The sequence below is a fragment of the Mangifera indica genome, chromosome 15 (genome assembly GCF_011075055.1).
Source record: "Mangifera indica cultivar Alphonso chromosome 15, CATAS_Mindica_2.1, whole genome shotgun sequence".
Taxonomy (NCBI): Eukaryota; Viridiplantae; Streptophyta; class Magnoliopsida; order Sapindales; family Anacardiaceae; genus Mangifera; species Mangifera indica.
This window is the reverse complement of record NC_058151.1, coordinates 3,449,570-3,465,742: the sequence shown is the minus strand read 5'-3', so window position 1 is coordinate 3,465,742 and position 16,173 is coordinate 3,449,570. Positions and strand designations below refer to the sequence as shown.

Sequence of the window (16,173 nt, the reverse complement as noted above, 5' to 3'; positions counted from 1 at the left end):
AAAAATAATCTATTTATTTTAATTGAATCCATAAGATTTTTATAAACATAAATGGATGACAAATAACTAAATAAAAATTTTAAATTTAAAAAGTGAAAAGTATTATTTTATTAAAGTTTAGTAGAAAATAGTCTTATGACCTTACGGGCGTTTGACTAAAGGGATAGCAAAATTACTCCGGTAATATATTTTTTATTATTTATATTATTTTGTTTGGTTAATAAGTAATAAAAGATTTCGATAGTCTTCTATTATTAATGGTGATATAGCAAGTAATATAAAAAGTAATTTGATTACCATATTCACTTTAAGTATTAAAAGATTATCAAAATAATTTTAATTTTATTATAACTATATATTTATTTATTTATTTTTTCAGGATAAAAATAATCTTATTTTCAATTAATACAACAAATAATATAAAAATATTTTAGAATAATTAAATCTAAGGGTATTTTAGTAAATAATATATTAGTATTATTTTATTTCTTTTAATCAAATACAATAATTATTTATATATATATATATATATATCAATTTTTATCAAAATTTATTAAATATAGTAATAATTTATACTTAATAACCTATTTTTAAATAATTTTTTTTAATTTTAATAATAAAACATTCTTTAATCTAAATACCCGTAATGTGTCCTTAAAAATTGATATTATGATATATAAAAATTAGTTTAATTATTAGGATAATTAAAATAAGCTAAATAACAATTCAGAGCCTGTGCACGTGCAGCACGTGCAAACTAAGAATATAAAAATCAATTAGGAAAATAACAAAAATGGAGTTGGGAAGGAAGATTGCTTCGATTGCTATAGCTGGAGTTGACTCCCAAAATTCTTCTTCGGAGGCGATTAGGGATTGCCGGATCTGCGGACCAACGGCAGCGCTACCGATTAACATCTATCATATATATCCTGGCGGCAGGTAATTAATCGTTTCACTTTTTCTTATTTTTGTTCAATCTCATTTAGTTTTCTTTTAATTTGAAGTAGAAATAGGTTTATGTTTCCTGCAATCTGATTGCGTTGAATATTAATTAGCGAATGTGTTTTAGGATTCAGTTTAATTTAAGTTTGAATCAAATAGTAATTACTAAATTGTACCTGCAAAACTAACCCAGAAATATTTTTGAACATTAAGCGAGAACTTCAATTTCTCTTTCGCTGCTCCTCACAATAAGTTTTGTTGCAAACCTTTACCATTGATTTTTGTTTTTTTTATCCAAGAGTTCAAAGGTTTATTTTATCTGGAGTGTTCGAGGGTTCATTTTTTATTTATTTAATTTTCTTTCTATCTGCATTGTACATGCACCTTTTGATGAAGGTAATATATGCATGGTCAAATGATATTTCCCACCCGAACTTTGATGAAATGATGACTTCCCACCCTTTTGAGTTTGAAAAATCTTTTTGCTTACCCGAACTCTAACCCTAAAAATCTATTTGAAAATTCTACTTTTCAAACTTAAAGGGTGGGAAATATCGTTTCATCAAAGTTTGGGTGGGAAATAGTCATTCAGCCTATACACTTTTATTTGGAAATGAAATATGGGTTATTCATAAAGATGGAATATCTGTCCGTTTACGTCTTGTTTATTGTTTGGCTGAGTTCATTTTCTCTTACCTTTGTGCCAGTGTTTTATTTTTTTTTTTTGTGGTGTGTATACAAAGAGTAGTTGTATCTCAAGATTTTTTTTTTTTCATAATTCTTCTAGTTCAATAACTTTTTTTCTAGCTAAGCTATATATGGGCTGCAGTTAGTGGCAGTAGAAATCATATATTCTGGTTAGATCTGCTAAAAAAAATTTATGTTTTCTTCTTAGATGTCTAATGATGAAGAAAATCCACCAGTTGGCAAAACTTCAAACAGTCTGCAAGCTTCCTCTCCATCCAATCAAATCCAAGTGACCTGGTACAATGCTTTACTTCAGCAAGCTTCTGTCTATGGTGTAGCATCCGGTTATTGCCTCTCAGCTTCTTTGCTCTCCATTATCAACAAATGGGCTGTCATGAAATTTCCTTATCCAGGGGCACTAACTGCTTTACAGTACTTCACAAGTGCCGCCGGTGTCCTCCTTTGTGGGTACTTCAAGTTCATAGAGCATGATGCACTTGACCTTTTGACCATGTGGCGGTTTCTACCTGCAGCCATTATATTTTACCTCTCACTTTTCACCAACAGTGAGCTCCTCCTCCATGCTAATGTTGACACTTTTATTGTCTTTCGTTCAGCGGTTCCCATATTTGTAGCAGTAGGAGAGACCCTCTTTTTGCACCAACCATGGCCAACAATCAAGACATGGATCTCGCTTGCTACCATCTTTGGAGGAAGTGTGATTTATGTTCTTACAGATTACCAGTTCACTCTCATGGCATATAGCTGGGCTTTAGCTTACCTGGTAAGCATGTCGATAGACTTTGTTTACATAAAGCATGTGGTAATGACCATTCGCTTGAATACATGGGGTCTTGTTCTGTATAATAATCTTGAGGCTCTCCTACTGTTTCCTTTGGAGCTACTTATTATGGGGGAGTTGAAGAAAATAAAGCATGAAATCTCAGATGAGTCCGACTGGCACTCTTTTGAGGTGGTTTTGCCAGTAGGGTTATCATGCTTGTTTGGTTTGGCAATATCTTTCTTTGGGTTTTCTTGTCGAAGGGCAATTTCTGCAACAGGCTTTACAGTTCTGGGTATAGTGAACAAATTGTTGACTGTTGTGATTAATTTGGTTATTTGGGATAAACATTCAACATGGGTGGGGACAGGTGGGCTTTTGATTTGTATGCTAGGTGGGGTTATGTATCAGCAGTCTACTAGCAATAAACCCAAGGCTGGGACAGAAACTAAAGCACAAGCGCATGAAGAGGAACGACAGAAGCTACTTGAAATGAAGAACACAGAAAGCAGCAATATTGAGAAGAAAGTAAAAGAGTCAGAACAAGATAAATAATTGAGTTTTAATCGAAGGCAACATTATTTGATGCTTTGCCATTGTGTTTTTAAGTCATTCCTGTGTCCAGAGCTTATCGTCAGTATATTCTTGGGATGGCAAATTCTCATTCAAGCTAGTATCTGTATATGAGCAGAATACTTTATACTTCCTTTCAAAGAGAGAGGCTCAGAGGTGGTTCCTTCTAAGATGGCAAATTGTTCATAAGTTGAATTTTGGTTTTTACATCCAACCAGAGCCAGGTTGGGATGTATTGTTTTATTTGGTATTATTTTGAACACTTAATTCATTCAGTCTTAGTAGTCATGCATGTTTGTTAGTATGGATGTAGTGAAAATGCTCAATGTAATTGGAATGGACTCACTTTGTCAATCAGTTAAATTTTTGAGATTGTATGTTGTGAAATCTGATGAAACCATAAAGAGACCCTGAAATTAAGGAATGTTATCCGTATATATTTTTGAGTATACAAATGTATCTATAAGAGATATGTCATTGTATGATCAGATATTATTTTATCGTTCGTTTAAATCACTCAATCATGTAATGATACATTATTTGTGTACTTATTTGTATACTCAAAACAAAAAAGTGTATGCATAGTTTTATTACATGAAATTAACCCTTTGTCTCGGGCAATGTTCTTTGCTCAGCTAAGTAAAATTAAATTTATGAATGGAGAAATAGAAATAGAACTGGTACAGCATGATAGTCTAAAGCCTCACATTTTCCTATCTTTAGTAGGGATAAATAGACAAGCTAGCAACAACAGGCCAATGGAATTTGGCAGACATTATCAAAAACTCAAAAGCACTTTAGATATAGTTTACGGGTAAATAACATCAAGATCTGATGCAGCAAATGAACTTGAAAAACTTGAAGCACTCAGCAAGGGAAGACCTTTCTCTTTGAATCTTACCCAAAGACTTCATGGCTTCTTCTCTTCTGTAGAACTCAATCACATCTTCCTTGTACATGAAATCTCTGTAATCCCCCATATCATTAACACCGAAAAATAAATCACAATCTGAAGAATACCTCGATGACGAAGAGCTCACCATAGAACCACAAGAAGAAGAAACCTTCCCAACTAATGAAAGTTTATCTATGAATGAAAGTTTAGTCGCACGAGGAATGTATTGATATTGATATCTTATAAGTCAAATATGTTTTTCTTTTTCTGTTATATCAATTATCAAGTGAAAACGATATAAAATTACATACTAATCGAAATTCTAATATTGAGTGATTTATTGAGAAGTAGGTTACATTTTGCCTCTATAAATACTGATTATTATTATTATTTTTAATCATAAAAATTTTTAGAATAATATTAATAGCTTTCTCACAAATTATTCAAAAATGTTTAATAAGCAGAATATAATTATCAATAAAACTATTTCCATAAATAACGATGTATCATCGTATGATTGCATATTGTATTATCTTTAATTTTCAACTGTTTAATCACATTATGACACAATATTATTTGTGCACAAAAATGTATATAAAAGTTGTGTACATACCATTACTCTATAATTATTTATTGGCCAATTGACTATTTCCCACCCAAGGTTCGAAGCAAACCCAACTTCTTACCTGTTAACTATCAAAAATTTAAACTGTCATCCACTGACTATTAAAATTAGCAGAAATAGTTAATTGTAAAGGTAAAATCATCATTTAACTAGTAATAAATTAAAAATAATAAAATATTATTCATTTTCCCTCTAGATTTATAAAACTAACAATTGTTTCCAAGATTAAATTTTAAAATCTTACATTTCCTCCCTAGGATTTCCTTCTTTTTTCCTCCTCTTCTCCAATGTTGTCGTCAATCAGATTCTCTCTCTCACCTTTTCTTCCCTTTTTTGGCTTCTCTTTTCCTTTTCTTCTCCTCTTCGGTGTTGAAAACCGAATCTATTGATGAAGCAATTGAAGAGATCTCTGGACGAAACAACTGAAAAGACCTTGGAAGGGAGATCTCTGGACGAAGCAACCGAAGAGACAAAACAAGAGGCTTCATCTTTGGATGACATACAAGATGAAGCCTCGTTTTTGTCTTGGACGAGATGAAGATCTTTAAGCTTCATCTCTTCGATTTTTGGTGTTGGAAAGGAGAAGAGAAAGGAGAGAGGATTTGGAAAAGGGGAAGAAAGGAGAGGGAGAGAGAATTCAGTCGATGATGATGCTAGATAAAAGGAGGGAAAAAAAGAAAACCCTAGGGGGGAAATGTAAGATTTTAAAGTTTAATCTTGGGAGAAAATTATTAGTTTTCTAAACTAAGAGAAAAAATGGATACTGTTTTATTATTTTTAATATATTACTTGTTAAATGACGATTTTATCTTTGAAATTAATTATTTTTATTAATTTTAATAGTTTATAAATAAGAGTTTGAATTATTAAATAGTTAGTTGGTGGGAGGTTAGGTTTGCATGTGGAAAATAATCCTTTGGCCTTATTTATTTTACAAGTTGATTGACTATTTCCCACTTAAACAACAATATCTAACTCTCTAAGGTTAAATGTTTATTTATTCACTAATGGACTATTTTTGTTAATAAAAATTATTTTGTGAAAGCATTTTAGTAAACTTAAAAAGTATTTAATAATTTAACCAACACAATGATGACAAATGGAAAAACTAAAATAAATTTAAAGCAATTTTAAAAATTAATATCTTACTAGTGCTACATAAGCATCACATTATATCTGATTTATTGAATTTAATCAGTTTGATTGGATTCTACGATTTTGAAACTCTTTTTCTAAACATAATGACTATATTTTTTAATTTCTTTATACAAACCCAACAAAACCCATTAGAAAACAACTTTTTCTTGCAAAATTTTTTATATTCAAGAGAGCAAAACATACTTTAGGTTTCTTATTTGCATTTTCATCTCTAATTAAAACACTTGCTATACATTTTTATTTGTAATACTATATATTTGGTTGTATTAAGTTATAAACTTCTACCCACCTTTTAAGAGAGTTTGTCATTTTTTAATTAATTTTTCAAATCGTAAAAAGTATAAGATAGACTCTTGAGTGTTTAAATATTTCTAACGAGAAAAAGTAAATCCTATCATTTGTAATGCTTGATAACACTTCAAAAACTATATATAAAGTAAATATAAGTTTTAGTTGGGATTTGACAACCAAAAGAGATACTTAAATTCTCTAAAGAACAAAACATGGAAGAGTAGATGTAGATCGGTTTGGACTCAATCACTATGCCAAATCACTATACATCGTGTTTGATATTTTCAATCCCTAACTTTTTACTTTTTTGTTTATATGTTCTTACATATGTGACTAATTCATTATTATAATATTTGTCATATTAATAGATTGCATCAAAAAGAGCCAAAGGCCATTAAGATCTCAAATTTGCAATTATAGTGAAAATTGCTGTAGTATTGAAATATAATATTAATTTAGAGGTAATTTTGTTAACTTCTTTGATATTTAATTCAACAGGGCATTGATGGTTGGAAAGAATAAGCATGTTTAACACTTCAACAAAATCAGAACCTCTTTTTGAAGATTAAAGATTAAAAAGGCCAAACAAATGCATATTTTAAGTTTAAAATTTATAATAGCTTCTTTACATGACAAGATAATATTTAGTTCAAAGGACTATATTCCACCCAAATTTAGGTATGTTTTCAAAATCACACTAGTAAGATTTGAAAAGCTGAAAGTTTCACCCATTCATTTAAAATCTCAGTTATGATTAAGAGTAAAATTATCATTTAAAAAACTAAAATTTTATTACCTTTACTCCCCTCAGTTTGAAAATTTCACAATTCTCCCTCACCAAAAGTCTACAAAATCAATATTTTCTCTTTAAGATTTGCAAATTACCGTCGGAAATGGTAAACTTCATCGTCTCAGGCTGCATTAGCTCTCCCTTCCAACTTAACTCTCCCTATCGATCACATCTTAACCACTGGTGAAACTTATTTCCTCCAATGAAAACAAAATTGTCTTTGTCAAAGTATCTTTATCTCGAATGAAAACGACCATCAAAAGTCTAAGATAACAACGAAGACGATTTCATCTTCATCGGAGAAAATAAGTTTCATCAGTGGTTAGAATGTGATTAATAGAAAGAATTAAGTTGGGAGAGAAAACCAACACAACCGAATACAACTATCTCTAGTGACCGTTAAAATTTTACAATTCTCTCACATCCAGAGTTTGCAAACCCTAAAAGGGAAATATTGATTTTTCAAACTCTAGATGTGAGAGAATTGTAAGATTTTCAAACTAAAAAGAGCAAATATAATAAAACTTTAGTTTTTAAAATTTTTTTTATTAAATAATAGTTTTATATCTAACCCTAACTTAAATTGTAAATAGATAGATGAAAGTTTTGACTTTCAAACCCTGCGAGTGTGACTTAGAAAACGCACCTAAACTTGGGTGGGAAATAGTCCTTTGGCCTAACATTTATTTCTTAAGCAATCCTTAGGTTTTTTTTTATAAACTTGACAAAAACCATACCACCTGTACAAAGAAGAAGCTATCATCACTAAAAGCAACAATATTTGCATACCTAAAAATTTTAATTCCAAATGATCTCTGAATACAAGTAAAGTTCTCTCTCTGTCAACTATCAACAGGGGGTAAAATTTACGAGTTTGATGCAGGCAGGCATGGAAGAAACTGTATGAAGGTAATCCATTTTTTTTCCCAACAGGGGGAAAATATGAATAAAAAATCCTTATCAAGAACAAATGTGTTTATTCTGTGCCGGTATGGTGGATCTTACAAAGCTTGCATCTCCAAATTGGTGATGCCATTTCCAGAAGATGGTGCGGGATCCTGGTTTTCACTGGCAGAGTTCATCTCTTGGACAGGGGGAGGGTTGACGATTGTCATTGGCATCACCATATTATCTGAGAGACGGTTCTTCATCTCCCTGTGCTCCTGGCACAATGCACACCAGTGCATGCAGCAGTGCACCATGCATGGATCACATGGTGAATTCTGTGGTCATCAAACAGACCAGTCAGCAAGAAGTAAAATCTAACAAAGAAAGAAGCAGTTCTTTCCTTCTAAAGCCAGAAGTCCTAGGCCCTCCAAACCAAAAAACTATCAATCAATCCCTTTCCAATTAACAATCCCATCAAAAACTAATCCTTTAACAGTTCAAAATCAAGAACCAATGTGTACATTAAATTGTACAAAAGATGCAAAAATATTCACCAGAACCAATGTATGCTTCCTTCCAATGAATTGATCCCCCCCCCAAAAAAAAAAAAAGCACAAGTAAACAGATCAAATAAGGCAAACTAATATAGAAACATGACCACAGTAAACATCACCATTCTCCTACGCAAAACATGGTGCATCAGCAATCATCCTACTTTATTTGAACATTATTTTTATAATGATACATCATACATGATCAAGTACTTCTTAACATATGCAAACCAACATACATATCAAAATATATGTGCAATTGTGGTACATCGGTTTGATTGTCTCGTGTCCATTTAAATTGTGAGCAAACATAAAGAAAATTTGATTTACCTTGAGATGATATTTCTTCTGCAAGGATTGCCGAACAAGACCAGTGTATATCCCACACATCCACCAAGTAAAAAATAAACCCTCACAAATAAGAAATGATGTCCTTGGGTCAATGCCATGAAAGATTGCTGTGGCTGTTGCCAATGCAAGGCCACCTTCAACACAAATTGCATGACAAAGGCAGGGTGTAGTCCATGGGGTATCCTCTCTCAAGTTCTCAACATTACGCCCAAAAAGAACACATGGGCAAAATAGCCCAGTCCAGCCTGCAGCAGTGTAAAATAAGAGAAATATAAAAAAATTCTCCATCTAATTGATGAGAGAAACGTACTAGAAATGAAGAAACACTTGTTGGAAAACAAAAATAAGAGATCATCAACATCCAAACAATCTGAAATAGCAATAATAATGTGTGCCACCATATTCTGGTCCATCTAAAGTCTCAATTCCATCTTAAAAAAGCAGAACTTAATTTTCCTCCTTGTTCCCTTTTTCACATTTTTTTATCTTACTGTTCAGGAAAACCATTATCATCATCATGTTCTAAACCATGTAAACAAAAGCCATAAATCACACAAATTGACAACGTCACTCCACATTCATGGAATTCAACTCATCTCTAATCTTGTTCCTATTACTATTTCAATTCATCATCTGATTGAAAAACCGGATATATGGTAACATAAAGCCCAAATTACTGAAAACAACAACCCATCTTGGGTTCAAATTAATGTTTATGCCAGCCAACAACACCTCAGAGAAAGCAATGTTGCATTGTGGTACTCCAAATTTCGCAATCCTTGGGGTTAGCAGTGGAAGCAGTATGGACCTAATTAGATTGGCAAAAAGTTAGGGTTTTTCTATTATTATTTTATGGTGTGAGAGAAACAAAAAAACAGGTATAGCTTTTGTAACTCCACTTTGTACTCATTTTTCAATCTAGTGATTTTTTCCTCCTCTGCCAGTGGTTTCCCCCTGATTTGGGTTTTTCCACATACATTCTTTGTGTGTCATTATTTGTTTAGTTTTTGTCTTATTACTATTCATGGTAGTTTCACATCAAAAAGATTGAATCCCATTCGACCAATAGGGACCCCAGAAACAAGTATGGACCAATAAACGTGAATGATAAAGAAGAATAAAAAGGAAGGGTAGTGCAGAACCAGTTAATATGGTTCAGCGGAATACCTCACAGACAAAACGCAAAACAACCTTTTGAGAACAACTAACTAAATGAACTTACAACTTTCAGTATCCTCAGTGCAGCCAAAAATCCCAGTAGTCCAAGGTTCATCAGCAGGAGGCTCAAAATTTTCAGGTAAAGCCTGTCCGCACTCATTGCACTTTCGAACATTCAACTGCCCATTTAACCACATGGACACCATGATTAGTAATCAAATCCATAACATATTTCAATAAAATTAAGCCTCAGTTCAATCGTTACCCCAAACAAGAAACAATGGGGTTAACCAAAATCACTGTAATTGTGTGAGTCACCTGAGGAACCTCAATGGGCTGGTTGAGCTCACCAGGCTTGATGTCCTCCAAAGGCCCCTGATCTTTGGTCAGCTTCACATATCTTGATTTAACTCCCCCTTCCGCCATCTAATCACCAAGAAAAACCTAATTTAGCAAAAAAAATATAAAAAAATTAAAAGTGTAGGGGTGCAATACAGTGAAATTAACTTGAAAACTTCTTTAATGACACTCTAAACGAACCCGTTTTCTCAATATTTCGTAAATCTATCATCTACAAATATCAATTTCATTCCGAATTGAATCAAAAAAATGCGCAAGTAAATTCAACCCTTAATTAAAAGAAAATGAAATTGAAGTTGAAGAAAAACGATTAAACAAGAGTTCTTACCTGAATCACGTAAACGAGGTCCTCGGAGATGCAGATAATATGCAAGAAAAGCGATTAAAAGTAGAGGAGATCTGAATCTGCAACAGTCTCCGTAGAAGCCAAAAACAATCGTCTATGAGAGCCAACAAAGTCAACTGTTAACCAGTCTTCTCTTCAACCGCCTAAGGTTATAAATTAATGTTGGCCAAGCGACTATGTCCCACCCAAGGTTTGATGTTTTCTCGAAAGTCCCCCCTTTAACTATGGAAACACCAAACACTTACCCATGATCGATTAAATTTAATCAAACCTTAACAGTAGTAGGGGTAAAATCGTCATTTTTGCTATAATATTAAAAATAAACTAAAATAGAATCTAATTTTGCCCCCCTAAATTTTAAAAACTAAATTTTTTCCTCAGTCTAAGTTTTAAAAAATGGCAGTTTCACCCTAGGGTTTGGTTTTGAAATCTCCGGTGATAGATTCGGCTCCATTACCGACGGTCTCTCCCTCCCGAAGCAGCCTCTCCTTCCTGCTAAAGCTTTCCTCCCATTTGGAGGCTCGATCGGCGTCGAAAACGCCTTGGGAGACGAAGAACTTCATCGGGAAAGACGAAGAATCCCAAGGCGTTTTTGACGTCGATCGAGCCTCCAAATGGGAGGAAAGCGTTCGCAGGAAGGAGAGACTGCTTCAGGAGGGAGAGGCCGTCGGCAATGGAGCCGGAACGGTCGTCGGAGATTTCAAAACCAAACCCTAGGGTGAAACTGCCATTTTTTAAAACTTAGACTGAGCGAAAATTTTTAGTTTTTAAAGTTTAGGGGGGCAAAAAGAGATAAAATTTTCATACGTTAGGGTTTGGTTAAATCTAACCGGTCATTGGTGGGTATTTGGTGTTTCTATAGTTAAATGAGGGACTTTTGAGAAAACATCAAACCTTGGGTGGGAAATAGTCATTTGGCCATTAATGTTACATACATTAAAGCACGGCTGGCATGTTGGATTGGCGCTCCACCAATCACTACTTGACGCGTCATCATTTGTGTGTAAAATTTAGCCATCCTTACATATGCACACGGAGAGAGAGAGAGAGAGAGAGATCCGTTATTTCCATTTTTATAAACTACAATTTTCCACTTACCTTAAACTATAAAAAATAATTTAAGAGCAATACTGTAGAGTGGGTACACAATTATATTACACTTATATATTATCATATGATTTAATGTTATTTTAACATTAATTCAAAATCAATCAATTATATAATTATATATATTAGTATGTATATATTTATATAGATATATATATAGTTTTATTAATAATTTAAGGCCAAACGACTATTTCCCACCCAAGGTTTGATGTTTTCTCAAAAGTCCCCCCTTTAACTATGGAAATACCAAATACCCACCCATGACCGGTTAGATTTAACCAAACCTTAACGCCTGAAAATTTTTCTCTTTTTGCCCCCCTAAACTTTAAAAACTAAAAATTTTTCCCGACGAAGTTCTTCGTCTCCCAAGGCGTTTCCGACGCCGATCAAGCCTCCAAATGGGAGGAAAGCGTTCGCCGGAAGGAGAGGCTTCTTCGGGAGGGAGAGGCCGTCGGCAATGGAGCCGGAACGGTCGCCGAAGATTTCAAAACCAAACCCTAGGGTGAAACTGTCATTTTTTAAAACTTAGGCTGGGGAAAAATTTTAGTTTTTAAAGTTTAAGGGGGAAAAATTAGATTCTATTTTAGTTTATTTTTAATATTATAGCAAAAATAACGATTTTACCCCTACCACTGTTAGGGTTTGGTTAAATCTAACCGGCCATGGGTGGGTATTTGGTATTTCCATAGTTAAAGGGGGGACTTTTGAGAAAACATCAAACCTTGGGTGGGAAATAGTCGTTTGGCCATAATTTAAATGGGAAGCAATATTATGTTTACTTATTGTTGCTATACAATTCGAACCTTTTATAGATTTTCGAAATACTATGCACTCACTCAATACATCACTTACTGTTTGAAGTGTTCTAGTAGACCTCTTAAGCCTCTCATCAAATTTTGGATTTCGTATGCCTCATGTGGATCAAATCAGTGTCTTCCTAACTTGGATAGTAAGGCCAAAAACTTTTCTATTTGTGATTAAAGTGAAGGAGGTTTCAAACACAAGCATGTGTTTCCTAAAGACCTTATCAATGGTTATGCATATCATGTCCAATATTCCAATCTTGTGTTAGTATGTAGCTGAATGTTATCACTAAAATTTTAAAATCTTCTCTTCTGCTATGCAAGTAATGTTTCAAGTCCATAAACGATTCCAACACTCCATGATACCAAATTTTTACTTGTTGCAAATGTGAGGTCACCTAAGAAGCAGTTCATTTAGTTGACAAGGGGTGGGCTCTAGGAGGTCATAGTTTGATTCTTCGTCTGAGGAATCCAACGCCCGTCCTTCGGAGTATACTGTTGCAACTTCATCGGTATTGAGTTAACGAAAAGTGGTTGAGGAACCTCCATTGGAGGCTGACAAAGGGAAGAGGCCAATGGAGCCTCCAGAAAAGAGATTACAAGATGATGAATGTTTTCTCGTAGCAACTGAATGTAGTCATATAGGGGCTACCCGCAACGTGGACAAGGATTTTCCTCCTCTTCTTTCCTACTCCTCTCGATCTTTGGACATTAAGGACAACATTGATTGTTTCCTAGCGTCACCCTCACGACCTATATGACCAGATAGTTTGTCTCAGAAGTTGAATTAGTGAAGTTTTGGGGACTGCTGGTACCTATGAAGCTAAAAAGGCTTGTAAGTATGGCGTGAAGGTAACATTTTTTGTGTTTATTCTTTTTTTTTTTTTTTTGTATCTGTTTGATTGTGTTTTGATGGATGATCTAATTGCTGTTTCTGCTTTGTTTTTCTCATAGGTCCAAAGTATGTTTCCTCTCCTCTACAATGAGGCGTACCCGACTTTCACAAAGGGAGATACTTACGAGTGAGAGAATGTACGTCTCGCTCAAAGATGAAGCGTGCTCAAGTTGTAGAGGAGATACACTCTTGATTTAGAAGTGAGACCAAGATAGCCCCAACATGAACAATTAATGGAAAGGAGCGACAAATCATCAAGAAAATAAGCCTCTGCCTAAGCCAAAGAAAACAACTAAAATGAAAAGCAATCATTTTCATTTTCTTGTTGGTGTCCATAAGTTATCCCAGGAATCTTCCCCAGAAGCAGCCATTTACATCTTGCTGGAGGCATCTGTTGCAACCATTCATACATATATATATATATATATATATATATATATATATATATATATATATATGTATGTATTCTTGTTCCCACCCAGGGTTTATTACAACTTCAAATTGGTACCTATTAAATATTGAGAATCCAACTCTCACTCATGGGTTGGTAAAACTAATAAAATTAATTAGTTTTAAGGGTAAAATTATTATTTAATCAGTAATATATTAAAAATAATAAAACATTATCTCATTTCTCCTATTGGATTAAAAAACTAATAATTTTTCTCAAGATAAAACTTTAAAAAGTTACATTTATCTTTTGTTAAGTTTCCATTTTCCAGCAACAACTCCTTCGGCATTCTCTCCCTCCAATGAGAACTCCCCCTTCTCTGGACCTCTGCTCTTTGGCATCTTCATCCTGAAAAGGAGGAGTTGTCATCAAAAAAATGAAAACTTAGCAAAAGAAAAAATACAACTTGTCAAAGTTTAATTATAGAGTAAATTATTAATTTTTTAAATTAAAAAAGAAAATGAGATAATATTTTATTATTTTTAATATATCCAATGTTAAATAACAATTTTATTTTTAAAACTAACTGATTTTATTAATTTTAACTGTTCATAAATAAAAATTTGAGTTTAGTGGATACTAATTTGTGGTTTTTACAAATCTTGGGTGGGAATAGGTTTTTTGGCCATAAAATAAACTATTATTTTGTTTAAATCGATATAAATATGAATAAAACACATCTATCTGCAAAATAATTTTCTGCATTCTTACCACATTTTTTTGAGGATTTTACAGCAAACATGGAAGATAGGCATGTTTTTCAGAGATGTCATTGATTATAAATAAAAAGGTTCGTTACAATTTAATGATTTTGGGTGTTTGAAAATTTATTCCAAGAATGGCGATGGGTGAGAGGAACCCATTTTTGTCAAGGCCCGAACTGATAGAGCCATTGGGTTACTAGAGACCCTTCCTTCTGTTTGCTCGACCGACATGGGGATGACAACTTTTAGAATACACGCTATTTTGTGCACACAAGTAGGATCAAGCCGAGATTGTGTGATAAAAGTAGACGGTATTCCAGTATAAACATGAGAGCATAAGCTTAAAATTTATCCATTACACATTAAAATCAAAATTTTGGATTAATTGATATAATAATTATAGTATTGACCATTAAATTTTGAGTTTTATCTATTTAATATGATTGTTCAAAAATTGGGTATTACTATTTGTGCTTGAATCAAGGCAACCATTATTTTAAAAACTAAAAGGTAAATACAGCACATCATTTTCAGAAAGTGGCAAAATGTATTGAAAATAAACGGTCCTATTTCCTAGTAATTCTAAGCAAAATCATTTTAAGCAGAGAGAACCCATATTCTGAGTCCAAAACTCTCCGAAGTACACTCAACTTCTTGCCAAGTTCAATAGTTACACCAGAAGTGAAAGCAATGGCAATTTGTTTACGATGGCCAGTTTCTGTACCATCCAGCCCAAGCAGAAACCAATCCACTAATCCCAAGAGTAACCGCATGGTTGCAAAACGGGTTCGGTTCAATATCCGCCAGTGCAATTACTAAGTCTGCAACATTTGCCGCCACTGCCATCAACCTCATCACTCTATCGCCTCTTATCTTCCTCACACTTTCTTTCGCATCCTTTGAATCTTCACTGACAAGCTTTCTCTCTTCTTTTAAACCCTCTTTCATTATTATAAAATCAGATATAATGAAGAAAATATAGCCGAAAGACTCACCAAAAGCTGATATGAAGCTCATCCTTCTGGCCAAGTTTTGGTCCAAAGTCCCAATTCTTGACAGCCACAGAAAGTGGTCAAAAAACCAGTAAACCATTTCGCCTGAATTGGCGAGAACCGCCAAAAACCTGAGCGTTGGTGTGGAGCCGGGGTTTCGCCTTAGAAGGTTGAATCCGGTGAGGAACCTGCCGGTTCTGAAGGCTTTTCTGCTGAGGCCGGAGGCAACTTCCCAGTGTTTGAATCGTTGCGCAATGGCTGGCTGGGTGGCTTCGGCGTGCCAGTGGACGAGCTTGGAGACGTACTGGAAGGTCTTGACGAGCTTGTCAATGCCGTCTCGCTTTGCCAGGAAGATGACCAGCTTGTCTACTTTGTCATTCATGGTTTCAAGCTGTGGAAGATAATGAATTGTTGAGGAAGGACTCTGTTTTAAGAGAGAAATTAGTGTTATAATAACAATCAAAGGGGAGCCACAAAAAATTTAGGTTTTTGGATAACACACTCTTGTGTCACTCTTCAAGCCAGCACTAGTGTGTTCAATTCGTTCCACCGCTATTCCTTTTTGTCTTGTGCCGCGGCAACACTTGCAATTTTATCAGGAATGTAAAATACCATACAAATAAAAAATAATATATTCTCTAAAATATATTAAATTAATATAATATAATAAATAAATTATATAATATAATACTATTATTAATATATTTTACAAAAATAGTATTATATTAATTAAAAAATTTTATTATTTTATTTTTCAAAAATTATATCTGGATAACTAATTCGACTACATTGTGGTTGCTTCCGCTTTGGAGTGAACAATATAAT

The 16,173-nt window shown here is 33.6% G+C and overlaps 3 protein-coding genes across 4 annotated transcripts; 1 reads left to right on the top strand and 2 right to left on the bottom strand.

Annotated features, from left to right (window-relative positions):
* Positions 1–801: 801 nt before the first annotated feature.
* Positions 802–3,353, top strand: LOC123197801 (GDP-mannose transporter GONST3-like). The gene is made up of 2 exons (XM_044612205.1): positions 802–939; positions 1,838–3,353. The coding sequence occupies exon 2, from the start codon at positions 1,838–1,840 to the stop codon at positions 2,963–2,965; it is 1,128 nt and encodes a 375-aa protein (XP_044468140.1). The 5' UTR covers positions 802–939; the 3' UTR covers positions 2,966–3,353.
* Positions 3,354–7,504: 4,151 nt separating this feature from the next.
* Positions 7,505–10,535, bottom strand: LOC123197802 (cell number regulator 6-like). 2 transcript variants are annotated; one of them, XM_044612208.1, is made up of 5 exons: positions 10,379–10,535; positions 10,009–10,134; positions 9,755–9,869; positions 8,512–8,777; positions 7,505–7,965 (listed from the first exon to the last, which is right to left on the bottom strand). In XM_044612208.1, exons 2-5 carry the CDS (start codon positions 10,114–10,116, stop codon positions 7,744–7,746), a joined length of 711 nt encoding a protein of 236 aa, XP_044468143.1. In that variant the 5' UTR covers positions 10,117–10,134; positions 10,379–10,535; the 3' UTR covers positions 7,505–7,743. The 2 variants fall into 2 exon arrangements, with proteins under 2 accessions (XP_044468143.1, XP_044468141.1); XM_044612206.1 differs by having other exon boundaries at positions 10,009–10,116; positions 10,380–10,535.
* Positions 10,536–14,883: 4,348 nt separating this feature from the next.
* Positions 14,884–15,870, bottom strand: LOC123197682 (peroxisomal membrane protein 11B-like). Its single transcript, XM_044612020.1, has one exon. It carries the CDS (start codon positions 15,728–15,730, stop codon positions 15,059–15,061), a length of 672 nt encoding a protein of 223 aa, XP_044467955.1. The 5' UTR covers positions 15,731–15,870; the 3' UTR covers positions 14,884–15,058.
* Between the last annotated feature and the right edge of the window lie 303 nt (positions 15,871–16,173).